This window comes from Miniopterus natalensis, chromosome X, assembly GCF_054644295.1.
Source record: "Miniopterus natalensis isolate mMinNat1 chromosome X, mMinNat1.hap1, whole genome shotgun sequence".
NCBI lineage: Eukaryota > Metazoa > Chordata > Mammalia > Chiroptera > Miniopteridae > Miniopterus > Miniopterus natalensis.
In genome coordinates this window covers 14,391,480-14,415,520 of record NC_142103.1, presented here as the reverse complement: position 1 = coordinate 14,415,520, position 24,041 = coordinate 14,391,480, and the positions used below count along the sequence as shown (strand labels likewise).

The following is a 24,041-nucleotide window of genomic DNA, read 5'->3' as shown; positions in this document are numbered from 1 at the left end:
TTAAGAGAACATCTTCACACACAGAAACTGCCAGTTCAGAAAATGATAGGCTGAGGTAGTCAAATGATTGTATGCTAGGTTCCAAAGAAAGAAAGAAATGAAAATAGATATCAAACTAGCAACTAGCAATTATAAAAGAACACTACTGAATATTTCTGTGAAGCACTTTTAATACTTTTAAATAAATATAAATGAATTCATATTTATTTCCAAGTTTGTCTAATATTCTTAATCAAGGTAAATCCACAAATTAGAGCAATTTGGTTTATAAAAAAGTAAATATCTACTCCCTGATTTTATTACAGTGAGAAATATAATGCAAGTGTAATATTGCATTATATTAGTGCAACCGTTTTTAAAGAAATTAAAATGAAAAAGTCCAGAAAAAGTGAAAATACTTCCTCACCATAGAAGTCAAATTTTAATTGACACATAAATATATAAATGTATTTGTTCTTCATAACATTTAGAGTATAAGGGAAATCCAGGGAGGAAAAATTCTTAAATGTTTGTAAGATTAATTTTAAAACTGACATTTAAAGCTTTAGTGTGGCCATCTATCATTATCTAGTGTATGTGTACATTTAGATATGTACATACTGAATTCTATTAAAACTATAGTAGAGAACTGGTAACTCAGAAAGAAAAGTAGTCCTTGAGTATATGGTTTGTTCTCAATCATGAGGGTGTAAGAAGTCATTTACTTTCTACATGTTCTACCCAGATGGCAAAGGTTTCCTTTTATCACCATCCCCAAACAGTCACTCTAAAGGGTCTGTTAATTTTCTTGGTTTTGTGCCAATTTTGCATACTTTAAAACTACAAATGATTGCCCTAGCCGGTCTGGCTCAGTGGTTAGAGTGTTGGCTCTTGCACTGAAGGTTCCTGGGTTCGATTCCAGCCAAGGGCACATACCTCAGTTGCAAGCTCGATCCCCTGCCCCAGCCGGGGTACATGTGGGAGGCAACCAACTGATGTCTCTCTGTTGCATCGATATTTCTCTCTCTCTCTCTCTCTCTCTCTCTCTCTCTCTCCCTCCCTCCCTCCCACTCTCTCTGAAAAGCAATGGAAAAAATATCCTCGGGTGAGGATTTAAAAAAAAAAAAAAAAAAACTGCAAATAGAACAATAAGGGCTTCCACAGTTAAAATGTACTCAAAATTATTAATCTTATTTATATTACTTTTTCTGTTCATTATTACAAAGTAATTTTTCATGATTTAATAACACAGATAAGACTGTGGCCATTTCCTTTTTGGGGTATCTGTGTTTTTAAATGAAAACTCTTTTTAATAGTAATCTTCTCTGAGACAAGCCACAAATCTGGAAATCTGAAGTAATAAAGTCATCAGGTATTTTTTATACCCAAATTACTCCACATCCTAGATGGCTACTGGGTAGCATGAAAGTCCTGATCCTCCACTTTGTAACCTATTACAAAGCACTCACAGAAAAAGGATGCAGGGGGTCCAAGATGGCAGCAGAGTAGGTGGAAGGAACACTCACCTCCTCCCAGAACCAAGCTGTTATTACAACTATAATATAGAACAATCATTCTGAATAGCCAAGCAAAGATGGTGTGAACATAAGTCTTATAACCAAGGGTTACAGATGAAGCCACATCGAGACTGGTAGGAAGGGCAGAGACATGAACAGGGCTGGCCCTGCTCCCATAGGCAGTGAATGAGAATCTGGGGGGATATCTCAACTCCAAAGGATTCCCCTGAGGAGCTTGTGTCTCAGCCCCATGCAGGACTCCCTAGCCCAGAGGACCAGAGCTTAGAAGAGGCAACGTCATAACATCTGACAGGGATGTTATGTAAAAATCAGCAGGGATTCTGTCCACCAGAGAGACAGCTGTCTTTACATACATAGGTGCCCTCTTAAAGGGCCAACACACAAAATTTTATTCCCAACCTCTCACACTGGACTCCAGCAGAGGGAGGGTGGAGCAGACTAGAGTCAGGTGAGGAGACACTGGGGTATGTGGCTCTGAGGAGAGAGCTGAAGGGAAATCGCCAGGATCCCTGTACTGAGTCCCCCTCCCACACCACAGACGCCATCTTCCTTGGATGGAACACTCCCCTCCTTATGACATCAGCCTTAGGGAATACAATAGCCCCACCCTTTGGACATACCCTGTCACTCCACCCTGAAGAGCTCACACCCTACCCAGTGGTCAGATGCCTGCTTCAGGGTATAAAGGTCAGGACAGACTCAAGGAGTATTAGTGACTGAGTTGTGTGGCTTTAGGTTGGGACCATTTCCCCCACTTTCCCATGAACCTGACCAGCACCTCCCCATCATGGGAGATCTGCTAGCCCCACCCTCCTGACTCCCATTGGCCCCACTCTGCTGAGCTCAAGCTCCTGACAGAATCTGAAACACACTAAGTTGTGTGGCTCTAGGATGGGGCCGGATTTGCCCTCACACGCCCAACAGGCATATAACTCTCCTTTCACAAGGCCAAATCTTGGTCTGTTTGGGCCTGATAAACTCTGCTGGCCTCATCCTGACAACTCCCTGTGACCTTGCCCTACCACAAAGGTTTGTGGGCACCCAGCAGGGAGCAGTTAGACTTGGTATACCCTGGGACTTTTGCTGAGTGGCCTCAGACACAGCACTGGCACCAAGTTTGAACCTGTATCAATCTGGAGAACACCACTTGCTCCTACCTGGTGACTGAGAACCAACCTCATGCAACTCAAATACCACCAGAGGCTCTTTCAGTGACTGAGCCTAACAGGCAGCAGGTAGACAAAGGCAGGTGGATCTCAGGGTGCCTTGGGACTTTTGCTGACAGGCCCCCAGGGTTGTGGCTGGTGGAAGCCAGCCTTGGTGTGCAGCTTGGTTCTTCCCATACACATGAAGGTCCAGCAGGGGCAGCCACAAACTGTGGATAGCTTTGTAACTCTAAACAGGTTGCCCAGGGCCACTCACAGGCAGAGTCTGACATTGGCCTGCACCAGAGTCCCTCCTAAGAGGCCCCAGAATAGATACACCCAGTGGCCAGCTTCAGACAACATCAGAGCAGGATCCAATTAACTTCGCAAGCAGCATATCCAAAGGGAGATCTTGGCAGGCACCAGACACTGTTGAGGTGAATTCTGCTTCATGTGGTCAACACCTGCACAACAGCTCGTACATTGTGGTTGGGGTCGATCTATTCAGTCACCCAACCTGAGGGTCAACCCCATGCATGAATGGGCCAATAGCAATCAAGAATCAATTACACAAGGAGGACTCACAGAACCCACACAAGGGACATTTCTGGAGCACATAGCTAAGATGATCAAGGAGACTGTGCCATTGAGTACCACAGGACACCTACTGCATAAGGCCACCTGACCAAGACTGGGAGACATATCAGATCTACCTAATACATAGAAACACACAAAAAGAGGCAGCCAAAATGGGGAGGCAAAGAAACATGCCACAAATGAAAGAACAGAAGAAATTTCCAGAAAAAGAGCTAAATGAAATGGAGGCAAGCAATTTGCCACATATAGAGTTTATAAAAATGGTTATAGGGTGATCAAGGAATTTAGTGGGAACTTAGTGAGAACTTCAACAACATGAAAAAAACACAAACCATGAAAAAGAACCAGTGAGAAATGAAGACTACAATATCTAAAATAAAGAGTACACTAGGAGGAATAAGCAGTAGGTTAGATGAAGCGGACGTTTGAATCAGAGATTTGGAAGACGAGGTAACAGAAAACACCCAAAACAGCAAAAATAATAGCAAAAAGGAAAAATAATTTTTTAAAAATGAGGATAGTTTTAGGGAGCTTTGGGACCATGTGAAGCATAAGAACATCTGCCTCATAGGAGTACCAGAAAGACAGCATGGATGGACCTGGAGAGTATTACGCTAAGTAAAATAAGCCGACCAGAGGAAGACAAGTACCATATGATGTCACTTATATGTGGAATCTAATGAACAAAATAAACAAACAAAATAGAAACAGACTCATAGATACAGAGAACAGACTGACAGCTGTCAGAGGGAGGGGTGGTTTTGGGAGCTGGGTGAAAAGGGTGAAGGGTGATTAGGCAAAAATAAAGCAAACCAAAAAAAAACCACATAGACACAGACAACAAACAGTATGGTGATTACCAGAGAGAAAGGGGGTGGAGGGAGGTACAAGAGGGTAATTGGGGAATAAATGGTGACAGAGACTTGACTTTGGGTTGTGAACACAATACAATTACAAATGACATATTATAGAATTGTACATTTAATATCTATATCATATTATTGACCAATATCATCCCAATAAATTCAATAAAAAAATTTTTAAGAGGATGCTAGAAATAACTTTGTGTTTGATATCCTTTATATTTTCAGCCACTATTTTTTTCAATATTTTTCTGCCCCTTTTTCTCCTCCTCTTCTGGGATATCAATTACATATAAATTGGACCACTTGATATTCTCCACATGTCTCTTTTCATTTTTCTTCAGTTATTTTCTCTCTGTTCTTCAAATCTGTGTATGCGTTTGTGTGGTATGTGTGTGTGTGTATGAAATTGAGTTCACTAATTCTTTTTTGTGCTATCTCTAATCTGTCACTGAGCCCATTGAGTAATTATTTCAGTTATTGTATTTTTCAGTTCTAGAATTTTTTTGTTGTAGGTTCCATATCTCTGCTGCAATGTTCTTATTCATTAATACCACATTTCCCTTTATTTTTAAAAATATTTTCCCTTAATTCTTTGAACATATAATACATGTTTTTAAGTCTTTGTCTACTAAATCTGATATCTGGGCCCACTCAGAGTTAATTTCAATTGACTGTCTTTTCCACTAAGCCTGGGTCTCAGTTTTCTGTTTCAATGGCTAGTATTTTTTCATTAAAAATTAGACAATATAAAAGATATGTTGCACTGGCTCTGGATTCTGATGTGTTCTTATGATTACTCGGTTTTTATTCCAGTAGACAGCTAACTTACCTGAATGCAAACTGAAAATTTTCTGTCCCTTGTGGTTTGCAGCAACAGATATATCTGCTTTGTTCTTATGGCTATCCACTTAGATTTTTAGCATGAAATCCTAGGGAGTCTCCTATGTGCCTATGTAATTGGACAGTCATCTGCAAATACAGATATTTTTACTCTTTCCCTTATAATTTAGATGCCTTTTATTTCATTGTCTTGTCTACTTGCCCTGTATAGAACTCCACTACAATGTTAAATAGAAGGGAGAGTGGACATTCTTGTCTTGTTCCTGACCTTAAGGGGAAATTTCAGTGGCTTACAACCTTTATTTTTTTATACACATTACACGTAAGCCATGGGTTGATGGCAGGTCAATTGCAACTGTGCTCAATTCTTCTTAACTTTACTCCACAGACATAGATAGATGTCTTTTCATTCTAGGACCCAGGCTGAGGCCTTACCTGGACTATACTGTTCTCTTGACAGAGGGCAAACACAAGAAGCCAAGCAAACCAAACCACACAATAACCTTAAACCTCTGCTTGAATGTGGCATACATCATATCCACTCACACTTTATTGCCAAACCTCAACAGCTGAACTCAAAACCAAATTTATACTCCTCCCACAAGAGTCATGGCAAGTCATCTGGCAATGGGCAGGGATACATATGCTCTTACAGGAAAGGTGGGAGTAAATAACTGTGAACAAAAATACCATCTACCCTATTGAATCCATTACCTCTAATAATTAATAGAAAATTATTAACTCAGCAATAAATTCAATTATCTGGACACAAAAACACAATGAGACCAATATTTTTTGTGACCAAGGCCACTCTTTATAAATTGTCTAAGGTCACAGAGAAGACTACATAGGAAAAATGATCTAAAACATGAAAATAAAAGAAAATGGTGATTGCATGAGTTGTTAAATGACGTGGCAGCACAATTTCTAATAAGCCTGTCAGTCACTTGACTCCCTCAGGGTTTGTAACTTTGACTAACTGTTCACAACTCATTAGGGTCCAGAGAATTTTAGTCTTGTAAAGTTAGAGGTCATCTTTCAGAAAACTACCAAGATGTGATTTACTTTTTGGAGGGTGCTTGGTTCAGAAAATAACCCCAAAGTTTCAGTTTATTGCACTAGAAAACATTAGCCAGTTTTGAATCTAACTTAGTCATCTTATTTTAGCATTCTTTTCCCAACTGACTAGATGAATCCCTGTTTTTCAAGTGCTCTTTGAACAAGCATTCTTGTGCATTTGTTGATTCTTTCATTAATTGAATAAAACTTTGACGTGTGCTAACAAATTACTTTGTCTGAGACTTGTGCTTATTTATAGACATCACCTACTCCAAACTATTTTCTGTGACCCCCTCTTCCTCCAACCTCCCATCCACCCTCTGTGCTCCCACAGCACTCTGTACTTTTCCTACCAAAGCACTATTCACCCTGCATAGGAATTGCCTATTGGTTTATCTTCCTCCCTTACCAGACTGTGAGCACCTTGGCACAGATCTTTCCCTGCTTGATTGTGGATCCCCAGGGCCAAGTACAGTGCTCTCACATCCTACATGATCAATCATCTTTTGTAGAATGAGTGATTGCTCTCTAATTGTTGCAAGTTGATGACAAATAACTATAATAAAATGAAGCAAGGAAACTTAGTCTCTAGAATTCAGGGGGAACTGTCACAATAGATATAGTCGCCATGGGGAAAAATTAAAGAGAAAATATAGCTGGTCCTCACTTTCAGGAAGGTCAATATATGAAATTCAAATTTAGGACACAAGAGTACATGCATTTTCTTAAAGCTTCTTTGTTTCATGAAATAATTCACTACAGTTCGCTGAAACAATAGGATATCCTCCTGTGTTTAAGTACCTCTTATTGACTGGGTTAGTTTTAGAATCTGTTGACAAATAAAGATTAGAAGTGAAAATGTGAGACAATGAGAAAATTATTTTTATTTATGCACATGTGTGTTCTAGAGTGATTTCCAGGAACATATTTATTGTGTAAAGTGAACCACAAGTACCCAGGATAATGAGGAAGTTTAGCTTACAGGATAATAGCTCTCTAACCCCTAAAGGCCTTTGAATAAAAAAAGGAGGGGGAGGGGAGAATGAATGATAGGTGACAATGATGGAATTGAGCCCAGAAGCTAAGTCGGGGGCTCAGTTTAGAGAAGGTAAATGGTCCAAGTGAGATGAACTGAAAAGCAGTGAGGGCAGGGAGTCAAACAGGTGATAATGATCTGATTTAAATGTTTCTATTCATTGGAAAAAATGACAGGTCAAATATTTGTTGAATACCTTCAGTGGAATGCACTGTGTTAGTTGCTAGCTTTAAACATTTCCAGCACTCATGGAATTTATGTTCTAGATCAGCATTGCAGAGTTCACAGGGACCAAACAAATCCTCAATGAAGAGGCAAAAGAAGGAAAAGTACAACTACTCCTGACCCACTACCACGTAGACTTCCAAACCAGCCACTTCACATTTTGGAGGTGAGTAAAATGGAATGTATGACCAAGTCAACTATTAAGAGTCAAACAGCTAAATATCAGTTCCTCCTACAAAAAAACTGGAAGAAACCAGCAAATACAAAACCAGAAGCATAACTTCACAAATAGCCGAAGATAAAACCACAATGTGGGACAAGTCCTTTTTGGTAATTTTCCCGCCTCTCCTTTTACCTTCAAGTAGACATCTGAGCTGTCCACCATGGTGCTCTCCCAGGATCAGGCTGTGTCCTTTTCTGACTTTTACCTAGGCAAAACCTCTCAATACTTTCCTAGGGAATATGGGAGCATGATGGGGTGCCATCAGAAATCATTTGTGCTTCAGTGTTACTGAGAGAATTGACTGCCTAATGCTTTAGCTTAATTAATATGCACATCTCCAGAAGTTCCTGTAAAGTGCTTAATTGTGAGAATTTCACACCACAGCTAGCCAGTAGGGGAGATATTTTGGAACCAGGGCCTTTCAGTGCCCACTCCAACTACACCTGTAGACAATTACCTATCTTACCCATGTATGTATATAGCAGGTTTAAAGCCAAAAAACTTTTGGAAAGTTGATATCCCAAGGAGTTCACCAACCTCTGATTAAAAAAAAAAAATTGAACTCCATATAAATAGGTGCCAAGCACCATTGTATAAACTATCTCATTTAATCTTTAGGACTACTTTATGAAATGGTGGTAGCCTCATTTTACCAATGAGGAAACTGAGGCACAAACCATATAAAAGGAGGCAGGAAAACAGGAAAGAAAAGAAAGGAGACACAGGACAAGTAGAAAACAAATAGCATTAAAAGAATGGCCTAAACACCCCAATTAAGAGGCAACAATTGTCACCTTGGCTGGTGTGGCTCAGTTGGTTGAGCATCATCCCATGCACCAAAAGGTCGCCAGTTCGATCCCTAGTCGGGGTGCATGTGGGAGCTGCCTATGGCTGCCAATGTTTCTCTCTTGCATCAGTGTTTCTCTCTCCCTCTCCCTTTCTCTCTCTAAAATCAATAAGAACATACTTAGAGGGAAGAATACTGTTTAAAAAATAGAAAGCAGTCCAACCTATGTGGCTCAGAGGTTGAGTATCGACCTATAATCCAGGAGATCAAGGTTCAATTCCCAGTCAGGGCACATGCCCAGGTTGTAGGCTCGATCCCCAGTGGGGGGCATGCAGGAGGCAGCCAATCAACGACTCTCTCATCATTGATGTTTCTCTTTCTCCCTCTCTCTGAAATCAATAAAGATATGTTTTTTTTAAATAAAATAAAAATAGACAGCAATTGTCTAATTGAATTAAACAGCAAGAAACCCATTTTCAATATGAAGGAAATAGATGGAAAAATATATCATGCAAATACAATCAAAAGAAAGCTCAAGAAGCTGTATTAATATTAAAGTAGATATTAGAATGAGGAAAATTACCTGCGATAAAGAGGAATATTTCATTTTGAAAAAGGGGTCAATTCACCAAAATATATAATCCTAAATGTACATGCACCTAAACTGACAAAGCTAAAAGAAAAAATAAGAAATCCACAATTATATTTGTAAATTTCAATGCACCTCTCTTAGTAATTGACAACCAAGCTGACAGAAAATCAGCAAGGATACAGATTTGTAATACCACCAACGAACTTGACTTAATTGGCATTTGTAGAACACTACATCCAACAAGAACAGAATACACATTTTTTTCAAGTGCATGTGGAATATTCACCATGGTAGATCAACTGCTATGCCATAAAACAAGTCTCAGTAAACATAAGAGGATTTAAATAATTCAAAGTGTATTCTTTCACCACAACAGAACTATATTAGATACCAATAACTGAAGGATAAGTGGAAAATCTGCAAATATTTGGAAATTAAGCAACACACTTCTAAATAATACATGGATCAAAGAATAAATCTCAAGGGAAGTTTGAAAATACTTTGAGCCAAATGAAAATGAAAATACCACAGACAAATTTGTGGGATGCAGCTAGAGCAGTGGTTAGAGAGAAATTTATAGCATTGAATTATTAAAAGCTTATGCAATACTCCCCCCACACACACACACACACACACTCACCAACATCAGGATATTATGCAAGTAAAAGTAAGGAATGGAGAACAAAACTCAGCCCTGAGGAGCTCTCCCTCTGGAGAGCAGGCCATGCCATTCCCTTTTCCCTCTTCTTCCCCCAAAGGTATGCATCTCCTAAACTCTAAGAGTTCCCTCGAGACTCACAACCAGGGGAGCAATGGACAGAAACAGCTAGCTCATCCCAGGCTAATCCCCTGAACCTGTCCCCAAGGCCCCCTTCTCTCTGACTTCCCAGAGAGCTAGGACAGCCCAGCCTAGGCTGCCCTGTTGCTTCTCCTATGGTAAACTCTTCCTTGTTTTACTGTCCCCAGCTTTAATAAACATTCCTTCATAGTCACCTGAAAAAAAAACAAAGAAACAAAACAAAACCAAAAAACAACTCAACCTTGAACCAATTCCAATCATAGGAAAGTGAACCACTACAGATAAAAGTTAAAGGAAAATGTATAAGGGCTATCAAAAGTAACTTCGAAATTCCAAACTGCTTACCTTTGCAGTATAGATGCTTGCTGACAGTACACATCTAGGGTAACAAGAGGTTAGATCCAGGAAGGCCAGTGAAGGTAGGCTGGAGAAAACAGGGGTCAGGGTGAAAAAGAGCAGCATGGGTCAGCAGAATTGATGAATTCTGATCCCAGGACAGAGACCGTTGCTCTTGCTTTTAAAATATCTCTTGCTAAGGATGGGTTGTGTCTGGAACGTAACACACTTATTACCCCCAAAGACAACAGTATGGTGATTATCAGAGGGAAAGGGGGGTGTAGAAGGTAGAAGAGGGTAAAGGGGGGATAAATAGTGATGGAAGAAGATGAGTTGAGGTGGTGAACACATAAAACAATATACAGATGGTGTATTATATACAGAATTGTACACCTGATACCTATATAATTTTATTAACCAATGTCACCCAATAAATTCAATAAAAAAGGGGAAAAAAAGAAGCCTCTGGATAGGTTCTGTCCTTAATTGAAGTAAGAACAGAGATGCTGAGATCACAGGCTGCTTAAATTCTGTAATTCCCAAATATCAACCCCACATCAGAATAATCTGAAGAACTGTTTTAACAACACTCCAGGCTCCCACTTCCAAGAAAATCTGATTCAGTGTATTTGGAGTGAGGGGCCTAAAGGTTCCCAGTTAATTCTGATTTTAGTGATTCCCAGGTTGCAAACTACTGGTATAACTATTACCACTCATAACAATTGCTAACAGTTATTGAGTGTCTGTATTGTTAGAATTAATTCATTAACAAAAGGGCATTGTGAAGATCAGGTGCAGAAGTCCAAGTGTAGCTCATTGCCACTCAGAGGAAACAAAGAAAATAATCTTAACATAGAGGCAATAACTTCTCGATTACCTGTAAAGATATGAAAAATGTAACTAAGACTGATTAAGGAAATAAAAAGGTTGATGTCAATCCCAGTAATGAAAAAAAAACTGAAAATGGAAAAAGTCTTGAGGCAGCATGGAACAGCATCCAAAGAGATAGGGAACATTTGCCTCTCATATATGATCCAATCCTGGGCTAGGTTGGCTTCAAGGATTCTGCACTATACCAGAATGGGTCTGAATTCCAAGTCCAGCATTCTCTCTCCTCCAGTGCCAATTTAGGGTCAAGCCAGACCCCAAAAGACCTACATCCTCTAGGTCTGAGTTGAAATACAGAACGGGGCCTGGCCAGGCATGGCTCAGCAGTTGAGCATCAACCTAGGATCCAGGAGATCTCGGTTCAATTCCTGATTAGGGCACATGCCTGAGTTGTGGCCTCAATCCCCAGCAGGGGGCGTGCGGGAGGCAGCCGATCAATGACTCTCTCATCACTGATGTTTCTCTTTCTCTCTCTCTCTCTCTCTCTCCCTCTCCCTCCCTCTGAAATCAATAAAGATATATTAAAAAAAGAAATAGAGAGTGGGGCAAGAGTAGGTTTACAGTTGTGAGTACACAAAACACTTTCTTCTTGTATTATTTATTATTGTATTATTTTTCTCTTTTTAATTTATCTTTATTGTTGAAAGTATTACAGGTGTCTCATTTTTCCCCCCAATTGACCCTCTCCCCCTAGCTCCCACCCCCTCCCCAGGCCTTCACCCCATTATTGATTGTGTCCATGGGTTATGCATATATGCATATAACTTCTTTGGTTAATCTCTTCCCATCCTCCACCCCCCCTTCCCTCTTTCCTCTGAAATATGATCATCTATTATTGTATTATTTTTCCATATAAACAGCTATAAACCTACTTTTGCTCAACACTGTAGATTAGCTTCTTGAACATGCAAATCTTTCATGAAGTATTCCCAGATCAACCTGTTGAGAACAAGACTTCCCAAATCACACCTGGTTAAGGTCACTCTTACCCTGAGCACTCACCATCACCTTAAAATATAACAGGACCCCAGATGCATGTGGTATGAATACCTAATTCATTTTACATTTTATTTCCTGCTTGTCTCTTATTAGGATGATCTTTTTCTGTATTATTGATGTCTTGGATCAATTATCCTGGAAAGCGCAAAGTGTGCCTGCATAAATAGTACCTAGCAGTGGCATATCTAATTACAACTCATAATCTTTAATAATGATATCTGTAACCCTAGGAGATGAGTAAGTACCACTACATACTGCACAAAATTAGGATCAAGAAGGCCTTGAATATAGTACAGTGTCATTCTGGTTAGAATCTTGTGGGGTCAGGGATAATAATAGCTCTTCTTCAACCTCATACTCAAGTCCAAGGACATCTAACTGTCCTCTGACAAAAACCAGCATTCAGACTAAGCTAGAGGTTAAGGCCATTTTCAAGCTCCTATCCCTGAAATGAAGGCTACTTCCGACTTACAATGATGCATTTCTCAAGTTTATGTGCCCTGTCCGCAATCAAAATATTCTCCTTTCCTTTTTCCTCTACTACACACCTCCAGTTAACATGACAGGAATTAAGCTTTGTTAGCCTGACCCATATAGAAATAACGGTCATTAGAGCTTAAAACAGTACCTAAGAATCAGAAACAAAAAGTAATTATTCTTGCATTAAAGTCTTTCTTCTCAGGTTGCCACACTTCCTTTCGTCACTATTTCCAATATCCCTTCTATTGTTATTCTTAATTATCATGTCCATTTGTGTCCGTAAATACAACAAACTCAGTATTCAATTAGCATGAATTAGCATCTTTTAAGCAGCTCCTCTCTTATTCTCGCTGTAGACCCAATAAAATCCCTTTGGCGCTGTGTCTCTAAAAATGTTACTTCAGTTTAAAAAATTAAAGGCGTGCCCGGCCGGCGTGGCTCAGCGGTTGAGCGTGGACCTGGGATCCAGACGATCAGGGTTCGATTCCCCGTCAGGGCACAGGCCCAGGTTGCGGCCTCGATCAATGACTCTCTCATCATTGATGTTTCTGTCTCTCTCCCTCTCCTCTCCTTTCCTCTCTGTGAAATCAATAAAGATAGATTTAAAATAAATAAATAAATAATAAAAAATTAAAGGCAGAGAAAGACAAACATCACATGATCTCACTTATGTGTGCAATCTAAAGAACTTAATAAAGTGATGAACAGGCACAACCGTGCAGGGGGCTGGGGGCTGGGGGCTGGGGGCCGCCGGAGCTGCCAGCGAGGGGCCGGTGCCTCCGCCCTCCGAGCCCCCCTCGGGGGGCGCCCGGGGCGGCTCTGGCGGCTCCCGGGAAACGGGGCCCCGCGGTCCGCAAGCCCGGAGCGCGCCGGTTGGTCCGAGGCGTTGCTGGCTGCGGTGGCCGCGCTGCGCTCCGGAGCCGTGGTGGCCGTCCCCACCGATACCCTGTACGGCCTGGCCTGCTGGGCGCGCTGCTCGGTGGCGCTGCTCGGTGGCACTCGGCTGGCCGTGTGCCTGGGCCGCGTGGCCGACGTCTCCAGGTACTGTCACGTGAGGGTAGCTGAGGGGCTCCTGAAAGACCTGTTCCCAGGCCCAGTGACCCTGGTGATGGAACGTTCCAAGGAGCTCAGTAAGGACCTGAACCCCTTCTGTCCTCTTGTAGGCATCGGATTCCTGGCCGTGCCTTCATGCAGGGCTTGGCCCAGATGTTTGGGGGACCGCTTGCTCTCACCAGCGCCAACCTCAGCTCCCCGGCCAGTTCTCTCAAAGTCGAGGAGTTCCAGGACCTCTGGCCTCAGTTGTCCCTGGTAATCGATGGGGGACCAATTGGGGATGGCCTGAGCCCTGAGTGTCGCGTAGGGTCAGCTGTGCCTGGTTGACTTGTCGGTGCCTGGAAACTTCGACATCATTCGTCCAGGCTGTGCCCTGCAAAACACTACAGCTGTCCTCCAACGGAGGTAGGGGCTGCTCCCCTCACATGGATCCTGCCTCTAAAACTCGGGAGGCAGGAAGGCCCAGGGACTGATGCTGGACACTGTGTGTCTGTCCACTGGTAGCTGGCAAGGCCTCATTTGCAGAGGCCTCTGGGGCCATAGCATTACTAGTCTGACACTTTGAAGGCAGTTTGTCTTTCTGAACACTGTAGACCAGGCCCCAGAAGCTGCTGGTTTAGCCTCACACCTGGGGGAAGGGGCTATATTTATTACCTGTAATTTCCTATGTCAGCCCAAAGCTGAAGAGAGACTTTTTAAGAACATTCCTAGGATGCTCTCTTATTCTGATAAGCTTCTCTCCCTCTTTTTTTATTTATTTTTTATTATTATTTTTTTTAATATATCTTTATTGATTTCAGAGAGACCAAAGGACAGGGAGAGAGAGAGATAGAAACATCCATGATGAGAGAGTCACTGATCAGCTGCCTCCTGCAGGCCCCCGACTGGGGATGGAGCCCGCAACCCGGGCCTGTGCCCTGACTAGGAATCGAGCCCCTATCGCCTGGATCCTAGGTCGATGCTTAACCGCTGAGCCACGCCCGGCCGGGAAGCTCCTTTTAAAAAAAAAAATTTTGAAACAATTTAAATAACATTTGGAATCTAGTAAGAGGTGGTGGCATTTAAGGTCAGAATGAACTAGAGGACCAGCTGGTGTTGTTTAAAAGTCTCAAGTGAGCCTGGCCGGTGTTGCTCAGTGGTTGAGCACTGACCCATGAACCAGGAGGTCTCCGGTTTGAGTCACAGGGCACATGCCTGGATTTCAGGCTCAATCCCCAGTAGGGGGCATGCAGGAGGCAGCCAACCGATATTGATGTTTCTCTCTCCCCCTCTCTCTAAAATCAGTAAAAATGTATATATTTTTAAAAGTCTCAAGTGACCAAAGGCATAAGTTTTGTGCTCCTGAAGCTGAAACCAGGTTAGCATAAAGATTGTAAAGCTACAGGCCAAACACTGTTTCCTCTGAACCAGGGGCTGGTGGTGTGTCGTGCTCTAATTGCCTGGTGAAGAATCATCATTTTGGTCTAATGGTGGGAAGTCAGCTCAGTCGGCAGAGAGATGAGGGGTAGGTGCTGGTGTCCAAATTAAAGAGTATTGGAAAATAAATATTATCTCTCTCAGACTGACTTTTTCTTATTTATAAAATAAATTATAATACTTTAAATCCGGTGTCTACTTGGCAGCCTTCTGTATTCATATGTATACCAAGTGTTAAACACAGTTATTGTTGGGCATCTGAACTTTGTTTTTCTTTAATAGAAAATAATGCTGCTATTAAACATCTTTGAAAGTGAAAAAAAAAACAAAAAACAAAACTGATGAACAAAATAGATTCAGTGACGTGGAAGCATGGATAAGACTGACAAATCTCAGAGAGAAGGGGGGTGGGGTGGGGTTGGGAGAGATTAACCAAAGAATTTATATGCATATAAGTATAACCCATGGACACAGACAATGGTGTGGTGAGGGACTGGGGAGGGGGGTGGGTGCGGGGTGGAGGGGGTCAATAGGGATAAAAGGGTATATCTGTAATATTTTGAACAATAATAAAAAATTAAACACTTAAACTATGCTTCTGATAAGTGATGAGAATATTAAGCAGCTATAACATTGTAAGTTTCATTCTACCTAAGAGGCAGCCTTAGAAGATCAGTATCCATAAAAAATGAGGGGGGAAAATCTAAAGACCAGGCACAGCATTTCAACTAATGAGGTTGTCTGGTAAATGGGGTCATGGGCCCCTTCCCAGGCTGCCCCCACTCCCCGTCCCACCCTGTGGGAATATTAGCGAAGGCCATCTGTCAGCGCACTGTGAGACCTTGGGAACCTGGCTAGCAACTCGGTCTAAGCCAAGAAAGGGCAAAGAGAAAGTGCTTCTAGATGTGAGCCTAGATTGTAAACAACTAGTGTTTTTAATCTCACACAGCTTGTGCAGTGGTCACCCTCCCACTGCATGCCCTGTTTCTCTGTTTTCTGTACTCTCTAAAACCTTATGCTGGGCAAGTCTGGGTGACAACAGCGCCAGCTGGCCGCCCCCCGGTGTGGCCCATCCGCAGGTCGGGTGAGACTTAGCAGGACAACTTCACCGGTTGGCCGCCACCGATACGCACATAAGTCCTAATAAACCCATGTCTTTCACAGCCAGTCCTCCAGGTTATTTTTTTTTTGGAATCCAAGAACAATATACTGAGGCTTTCTGGGACCTCAGCACTTTGCATAACAGAGTTCTTGTTTATATTACTTATAACATGGGAACCAAACAATGGTTGTGGGAGTTTCTGATCTTTACGAACATGCTTTAAAAAAGTAAGGCCTTCATAAGGGCCAGTTGAGGAACCCTGTCCCAAATATTCAAAAATAGTTTCCTGTACTAAACCAAGCCACCAGAGACCTGGGTCCTGGACCACATATTTTGGTGTCATTGTAGAAATATTCTTACTCAAATGAGTTGAGATGTTGGCCATCAGTTAACATTTAGGACCATTATAAGATACATACCTTTGTTTAACTTACTGAAAAGACAGGGTTTCTTCTTTATGAGAATGCAAATAAGTTTCTTTAGGGCTTCACTGCCAAAAAATGTTCTTCTCCACCATGACTTGCTGTTTATATGACGGACACTGTAATTACTATGACTGACCACATTACCTTCTCTGTGTGGCCTGTCAGGTTTCTCAGAGCTGATTCCTGGCCCAGGTATACACAGCATTTGGGGGTATCAACCTCATTTTAGGTACTAATTTCACCCAGAAATTTTCTCATTTATTTTTAAATTACTATACTGTATATTTTTTCATAAATCCTTTTTGGAACATGATAGGGTAGAAATAAAACAATTGTTGGGGGAAGGGGGAAGGCTACTTGTACTTCTACCCATTCTTGGCTAAAGTGATTCCTTGAAATAAAAAAGGCACTATGCCATGAACTAGTGACTTTCCAATAAATTGCACAACACTTGGAGATCATTTGACAAGACAAGGCAAGATGTTATAATTTTTACCCCTACCATTTAAGACAAGGTAGGGAATGGACGACTGTCTTCCAACTTCTTGCCAGCTCAAGAGAGACAGGTTCAGGGTTAGTTATAAAGGCTTTAGAATTCTTTGGAACAAGAGTCAGAAAAAGAAACCTTATGACCTTAGGCCTCTCTTTTTGAGAATCATGTGAAATCTATATACCCAGAAAAATGTACGTACCACAACTTGCATTCAACTTCTTGGGGGGGGGGGGGTGGTCCATAGATATCCTCCAAGTCCACTCACGAGCCTCAGGTTAAAAACTCCTTTCTAGAAAATGGAAAGCTTAGACACCAGCCACTAGAGCTCAGAGCCTACATCCTGAGAGAAATCCTGCGTATTACGTGATTTTCATGTAAAGGTTCAAAGATCAGTGGGGGATTTAAGGATAGCTCCTGGTCACATTACTTTGTAATAAAATATTCACACAGTGGTCACTGCCTCAAAATATCCGGCTTTGCACATAGCCACTCCACATGATCACTCTGTATATAAAGCAGTATAGCCTGGCCGGGCGTGGCTCAGCGGTTGAGCGTCGACCTAGGATCCAGGAGATCAGGGTTCGATTCCCGGTCAGGGCACAGGCCCGGGTTGCGGGCTCGATCCCCAGTCGAGGGCGTGCAGGAGGCAGCCAATCAATGACTCATCATTGATGTTTCTCTCTCCCTCTCCTTTCCTCTCTGAAATCTATATATTAAAAAAAAAAAAAAAAAGCAGTATAGCCCTGCCTCACTGACCTCTTTATCAAGTTTTCTTTTTCCTCAGAGGACCTCCCCCCACCTAGGATTTGTTGTTTGCCTCCATTGACTAGAATGGAAGTTCCATGAGGGCAGGGTCTTTGTTTTGCTCATGGCTAGACCTGTGGTGCATAAGAGGCACTCAAATATTTGTTATATAAATCTTCCACAGGATTCTCTATAACAGGCTTTGGTAAAAGTTTTACTGGAACTCAAGTCATGTCCATTCATTTACATATCATCTATGGCTGTTTTCACGCTATAGTGGAAGAGCTGAAGCGTTGCAACAGGGTCCACATAGTCTGCAAAGCCTCAAACATTTGCTACCTGGTCCTTTACAGAAAGTTTGCTGACCACCAGCGGCACTCATTTGGCCCTCATTTCTCAAGCTAACTCCTTTGTACCTAGAACAGAGTAGATGCTTAAAAATAGCTATCACTACATATATACAGATATGCTACTTCCAACATAAGTCATTTTTGCACAGTTAAATTCCAAGTATTTTCCATCCTCAATGTATTTCTAGCAGAGCCACAAGCAAAGATTACCTGGGCTCAATAATTTGGGGAATAGGGAGAAGAGACACTATGCTAAGTAGCAGCAAACTTTCTCTTTCAAACTCACAATCGTGTCATCTTTATAATGTGAATGCAACATGACAACTGGCAAGCTCTTCCCTGATATATTTCAGACAAATGATTTTGAGGCAAACCATAGTTATTTTGTCAATGTCAAAAGAATTCTAAGATGTATCATTTCCTTTTATGCCAGGCACATTATTGGTGCTCAACAGTCACTGAATGGATCACTCACCCATAAATAATTATTGCAGTCATCAAATTTTGCAAATTACAATTACCTGAAAAGGAACATCAAGATTTATATCCCTAATAATGGCCCCCAAAGATGTCCACATCCTAACCCTCAGAACACATACATAGGTTACGTGGCAAAGGTGAATTAAGGTTGCAGATGGAATTACGATTGCTAATCAGCTGATCTTAAAATAGATTGATTACCTTGGTTTATCCTGATGGGTCCAACGCAATCAGAAGAGTCCTTAAAAATGAAAGATTGAGGCAGAAGAGGTGGATCAGAGGGAGATGTAGCTATGAAAGGAAGGCACAGAGATGCAATGTTGCTGGCTTTGGAGAGAGGAAGAGGGGCACAAGACAAGAAATGTGGGCAGCTTCTAGTTGCTAGTAATCCAGGAAAATGGATTCTCCCCTAGAACCTCCAGAAGGGAATACAACCCTGCTGACATCTTTTTCTTTTCAAGATTTTTTACTGATTTTTGGAGAGACGGAGCGGGGGAGAGAGGGAAGCATCAATGTCAGAGTATACCATCAGTTGGCTGCCTCCTGCATGTCTCCTACTGGGGAATCGGGCCTGCAACCTGGGCATGTGCCCTGACCAAGTGAATCAGCAGCCCCTTGGTGCTCAGGACAATGCCCAACCAACTGAGCCACACCGGCCAGGACAACTCTGACTGCTGACATCCTGATTTTAGTCGAGTGAGATTCATGTGGGACATGTGACCTATAGAACTGTAACATAGTTTGTGTTGTTTTAAGCCACAAAATGTGTGCTAATTTGTTTCAGCAGCAATAAAAAATGAATATAGCCCTCTGACTAAATAAAAATTATATCCCTTTGCCAATTCTAGAATATATTCAGCATTGTCAAACCCTTTAAAAATTATAGCCTTTATTGTTAATATGAAAAGCAAATTTAATTTGCATGGGTATCATTGGATCCAAGGAACTGAAGAGTAAGTGGTAATTCTTGGCATGATTTCAGCCCACTATTTACTCCAGGTACAGAGGTCAGCAAACAGATTTTTCATATCACTGAATGAGATGTTATTCAAAAACATTACAGTCCATGGACAGAAGGGAGAAAAGGCTAGGAACCTTACTGAATTATCTCTGCTAAGTTATTTTGAATAAGCAATAATACACACAATGATACACAATCATTTGAGAAAACTATTGTTTATTTAGAAAAAAAGGTTACACTGGTAGAATTCAGTAGATTAAAATTTTTTCTTTTAAAAATGTCACTGAAACTTTTCCAGACGAAAGTTCAGCAATACAAAGTTCCTCCAGCTGTAGAATTAGAACACAACTAACTTTTGACACCCACTCCCCACCACAGATTTGTCTGACATAATTACAGGAAAAAATGGCAAGGGACAAGTGAGTGCTGGTAACTTTTTCTTTTTTAAAACAGGTTTTAATGTCATACAAGTACTTATATAAAGTGATCCCTAAGTATTGCATTAGACACTGCTCCCACTTTGTTTTTAGTGACTAATATTAAAAACAGGCCAAATAATAAATTAAAAATGAGTTTTAAAATGAGGTAAATTCAAAATGGTTCAATAATTGTTTATTTTCAGCTTCAAACAATAAAAAGGAAACATTTCAGATTTATTTAAAAAAACTAAACCTGAAGTGAAATTCTGTACACATGAAACCTTATCTGCTTCTTGGAAACTATATGCAGCACATTGTGCTAAAAATATGGAATAGTTAACACTTTCAGCCATTTACTGAAAATAAATATGTAGAAACTAAGCAACAAGTTAAATACAGTAATGTACAACTCAACAATTTTAAGTTTTCAGCATGGAGCAATAAAGCAGACAAATGAATAATTTAAGAAGATGCAATTGGGCCCTCTTCATTTGTGATTCTTGGCAATCTACTCAGGACACTAAATTTCTGGTCACAGCTGAACCATTCCATTCCAATCTCATCTGAAAGAAACAAAGTGATTATATTGATAAAGGCAGAAAGGAAGGGAGGAAGGAGGGAAGGAGGGAAGAAGGGAAGGATGACAGGAGGGAAGAAAGAAGATGGAAGAAGAGGAGGATGTAAAAAGGAAAGGACCGAGGGAGGGAGGTTGGTTTAACAAAGAAAGAAAAATCAGTGAGTTCCATCAATAACAAAGGCTTGAATTAAGTCCCTAGATCAGGATGAAATATCTGTGTATTTCTTATTGCCCTCTCTCAGAAACCATTAAAGATGGGCACACTATGACGACTTTAAAATAAAAAACATTGAACATTTTATCTGTGAAAGAGGGATGAGTGGGAGAGGGGAGGAAGGAAAAAATGAAATAGAAACAAGTAAAACATTTCTCAGGAGCAAGCAATAGCTTGTCAAAAGTAAACAGAACACATAGCAACAAAAAGGAACCAATTTTACATGATCAACAAAAAAAGAGAAAAATGACATCACATTTTTCACAAGGGCATGATTTTAATAGTGACTTATATTAAGATGCAATGTCTGCTAAATTATAAAAATTGCTTTAAAAATATATTGACTTAATTATACTCATTTCCTTTCCTTTATGTATTGACATTTTTCAAATACTGCATACTGAAATAAATTCAAAACATAATCATTACAACATGTGGCAAATAACTTATCTGCCTAACATTTTTCTCATTCATTTTTAAACTAATGCTTAACGCATTAAACTTTATTGATGAAAATACTACATTCACATATTTCATAAAACCAGAGCTAGGAGAGCCTTAGAAAATAATCACACTTGCATGAAATGCTGACAAATAATTTACATATCATTTTCTATACAGCATTCTGTTCACACCATGTATAATCTTGATATCATAATTATAATTGTGGATACACTAATGTTGAACTTACAATTTTAATACTTAAAAATCATTGTTCCTGTCCATAATTGATGAATGGATAAACAAAATATGGTACACATTCATACAATGGAATATTTAGTTATAAAAAATGAAGTTCTGATACATGCTATATCATGGATGAACCTTGAAATCATGACGTTATGTGAAAGAAGTCAGACACAAAAGATCACATATTTATATTTTTATAAAATGTCCAAAACAGGCAAATCTATAGAGATAGAAAGTATATTAATCATTTCCAGGGGCTGGGAGAAGGGGAGGATTGGGAGTGATTGCTAACAGGTGTGGGGTGATGGAAATGTTCTGGAATTAGTGGTGATGGTTATATAACATAGTGAATATAATAAAAACCATTTTTAAATGGCAAGTTTTATGTTCTGTGAATTTTATCTCATTTTTTAAATGGCAAAAAAGACAATGTTCCAATCAAGAGTATCATGGTATCAGTATGGTCATAACTAGAATAAGAAATGGGTTCTCAATCATGAAGATGTCACAACAGGAGAATTACTGAGCAAGGGAAAATTTGGTGACATATTTAAGGGCATATTAAAGGATAAAACTGCTATTGCTGTTAAAACATGTAAAGATGATCTTTCCTAGGAACGGAAATTAAAATTTTTACAAGAAGCCAAAATCCTCAAGCAATACAATCATCCCAATATTGTCAAATTATAGGAGTTTGCACACAAATGCAGTCTATCTACATCATTAAGGAACTGGTTCCGGGAGGCGATTTCCTCTCCTTTCTGAGAAAGAAGGATGAACTAAAACAGTTAGTGAAATTTTCATTAGATGCTGCTTCTGGATGGCGAATTTCGAGTAAAAATTGTATACACAGGGGCCTTGTTGCAAGGAACTGTCTGGAGGTGAAAATAATGTTCTGAAAATCAGTGACTTTGGAATGTCTCGTCAAGAGGATGGTGGTGTGTATTCATCTTCTGACTTAAAGCAGATTCCCATTAAATGGACAGCACCAGAAGCTCTTAATTATGGGAGATATCGTTCTGAGAGTGACGCATGGAGCTTTGGCATCCTCCTCTGGGAGACCTTCAGCTTAGGGATCTGTCCATACCCTGGAATGACAAATCAGCAAGCACAAAAGCAAGTGGAAAGAAGATACTGGATGTCAGTCTCTCAGCAGTGTCCAGAGTGTACTTATAAAATAATGCTGAAGTGTTGGGATTACAAACTTGAAAACCACCCCAAGTTCAGTGAACTTCAGAAAGAAAACCGCCATCAAGAAGAAGGTCATATAGTGATGAAACAGTGCCAAACTCAGCCTTCAGGACTCTTATCTTCCAGCAGAATAATATTTTCTTCTCACTATCAATGAGATTATACCACATTAAAACTTTTTTCTAATTAACTTTTTTTTTTTTAAATATGGGCCACTTTTTTAAAAAATATGGTTTTTTTATTTATTTCAGAGAGAGGAAGGGAGAGGGAGCGAGAAATAGAAACATCAACGATGAGACTCATTCACTGACCAGCTGCCTCCTGCACGCCCCCTACTGGACATCAAAAATAGAACAGTGACCTCTTGGTTTATAGTGATGCTCAACCACTGAGGCACTCCAGCCAGGCAAATATGGGCCACTTTTAATCACTGTAAATAAGAAAGTACAGGCTCTAAATGCAATGGATCGCACAGATCTATCTTTTTCACACCTAGGACTGTTGCTGTTTCTCAAAGGGCTTCTACTTCAGGCTCAGTTCAGAGTTTGCTGTCCTCCATCCTGGAAACCTCTACTCTATCAGTGCCATAAGCTTCATTGGTAATACCATGTTTGCAGGACACATTCTAACAAAATGTGGCCCTCCACTCTGCTAAGACAAGATTATCTTTGTAAACATCACTTTCTATTAAGAATTATCTGGCCCAGCCGGGTATGGCTCAGCAGTTGAGCATCAACCTAGGATCCAGGAGATCGTGGTTTGATTTCTGGTCAGGGCACATGTCCTCATTGTGAACTCGATCCCCAGCAGGGGGTGTGCCGGGGGCAGCCGGCCAATGACTCTCTCATCATTGATATTTCTTTTTCTCTTTCTCTCTCTCTCTCTCCCCCCCCCCCCCCTTTGAAATCAATAAAGATTTTTTTTTTTTTAAAAGAATTATCTGGACATCCTGCCTTTTTTTTTTTTTTCTTTTTTACTTGCTAGAAATAGGCCCTTGCTAAATTAATAACACTCATTTGCCTATGTTCCAACATGCCCTCCTCCTTTGTCAGCACATCAGAAAACTGCATGAAATGGCATCAAAGAGCACCCCTCAGGCGTGTTATTTTAGAGAGACCAATGACAGCAAGAAACAAGTTTGAAAAGTAGGTTGGTCTGGAGAAAAGAGCAGCTAGACTGGTGATCAAAGTAGAGAAGATAGATAAATAAAAAACCAGCCTTCTTTATCAGAGGTATGCTTTTATAAACACACACACACACACACACACACACACACACAAAATCTAATTTTATTATCAAATTCACCAAGAAGGTTCTAAGAAATGTTTCAATAGTTCATAGATTCCTCTAAAAGAGCCCTCTTGGTGGCAAAATTTGCTTTAGAGAAAATATATGTCCACCAGATTAATAGATTATTTTTGGTTAAGCGTCTTCACCTCAATGAAGGCATACCAAAATTTAGTTCATTTTCACTGGTGACTGAAGCTGTCAGGATTTCATGATGCTAGTTTACTAGTTCTCCAGTTCTCATTCTCTC

At 40.5% G+C, this 24,041-nt stretch overlaps 1 protein-coding gene and 2 pseudogenes across 5 annotated transcripts in view; 2 read left to right on the top strand and 1 right to left on the bottom strand.

Annotated features, from left to right (window-relative positions):
- LOC148090410 (threonylcarbamoyl-AMP synthase pseudogene) overlaps positions 1–14,069 on the top strand; it is a 53,110-nt pseudogene extending 39,041 nt beyond the window's left edge.
- A 5,540-nt stretch (positions 14,070–19,609) lies between these two features.
- Positions 19,610–24,041, bottom strand: part of THOC2 (THO complex subunit 2) — a 100,557-nt gene continuing 96,125 nt past the window's right edge. For 3 of the 5 annotated variants that reach the window (XM_016197063.2, XM_087813680.1, XM_016197065.2), the window contains one exon: positions 19,610–22,651. Coding sequence is in view for 1 of the 5 variants with exons in the window: in XM_016197065.2 (XP_016052551.2) it covers positions 22,649–22,651 (3 nt within the window). In the remaining 4 variants the exon portion in view is untranslated. The remainder of the gene's footprint in view (positions 22,652–24,041) is intronic. The other 2 variants (XM_016197064.2, XM_087813681.1) reach the window with 1 other exon arrangement.
- Positions 20,495–22,584, top strand: LOC107524993 (tyrosine-protein kinase Fer-like; annotated as a pseudogene).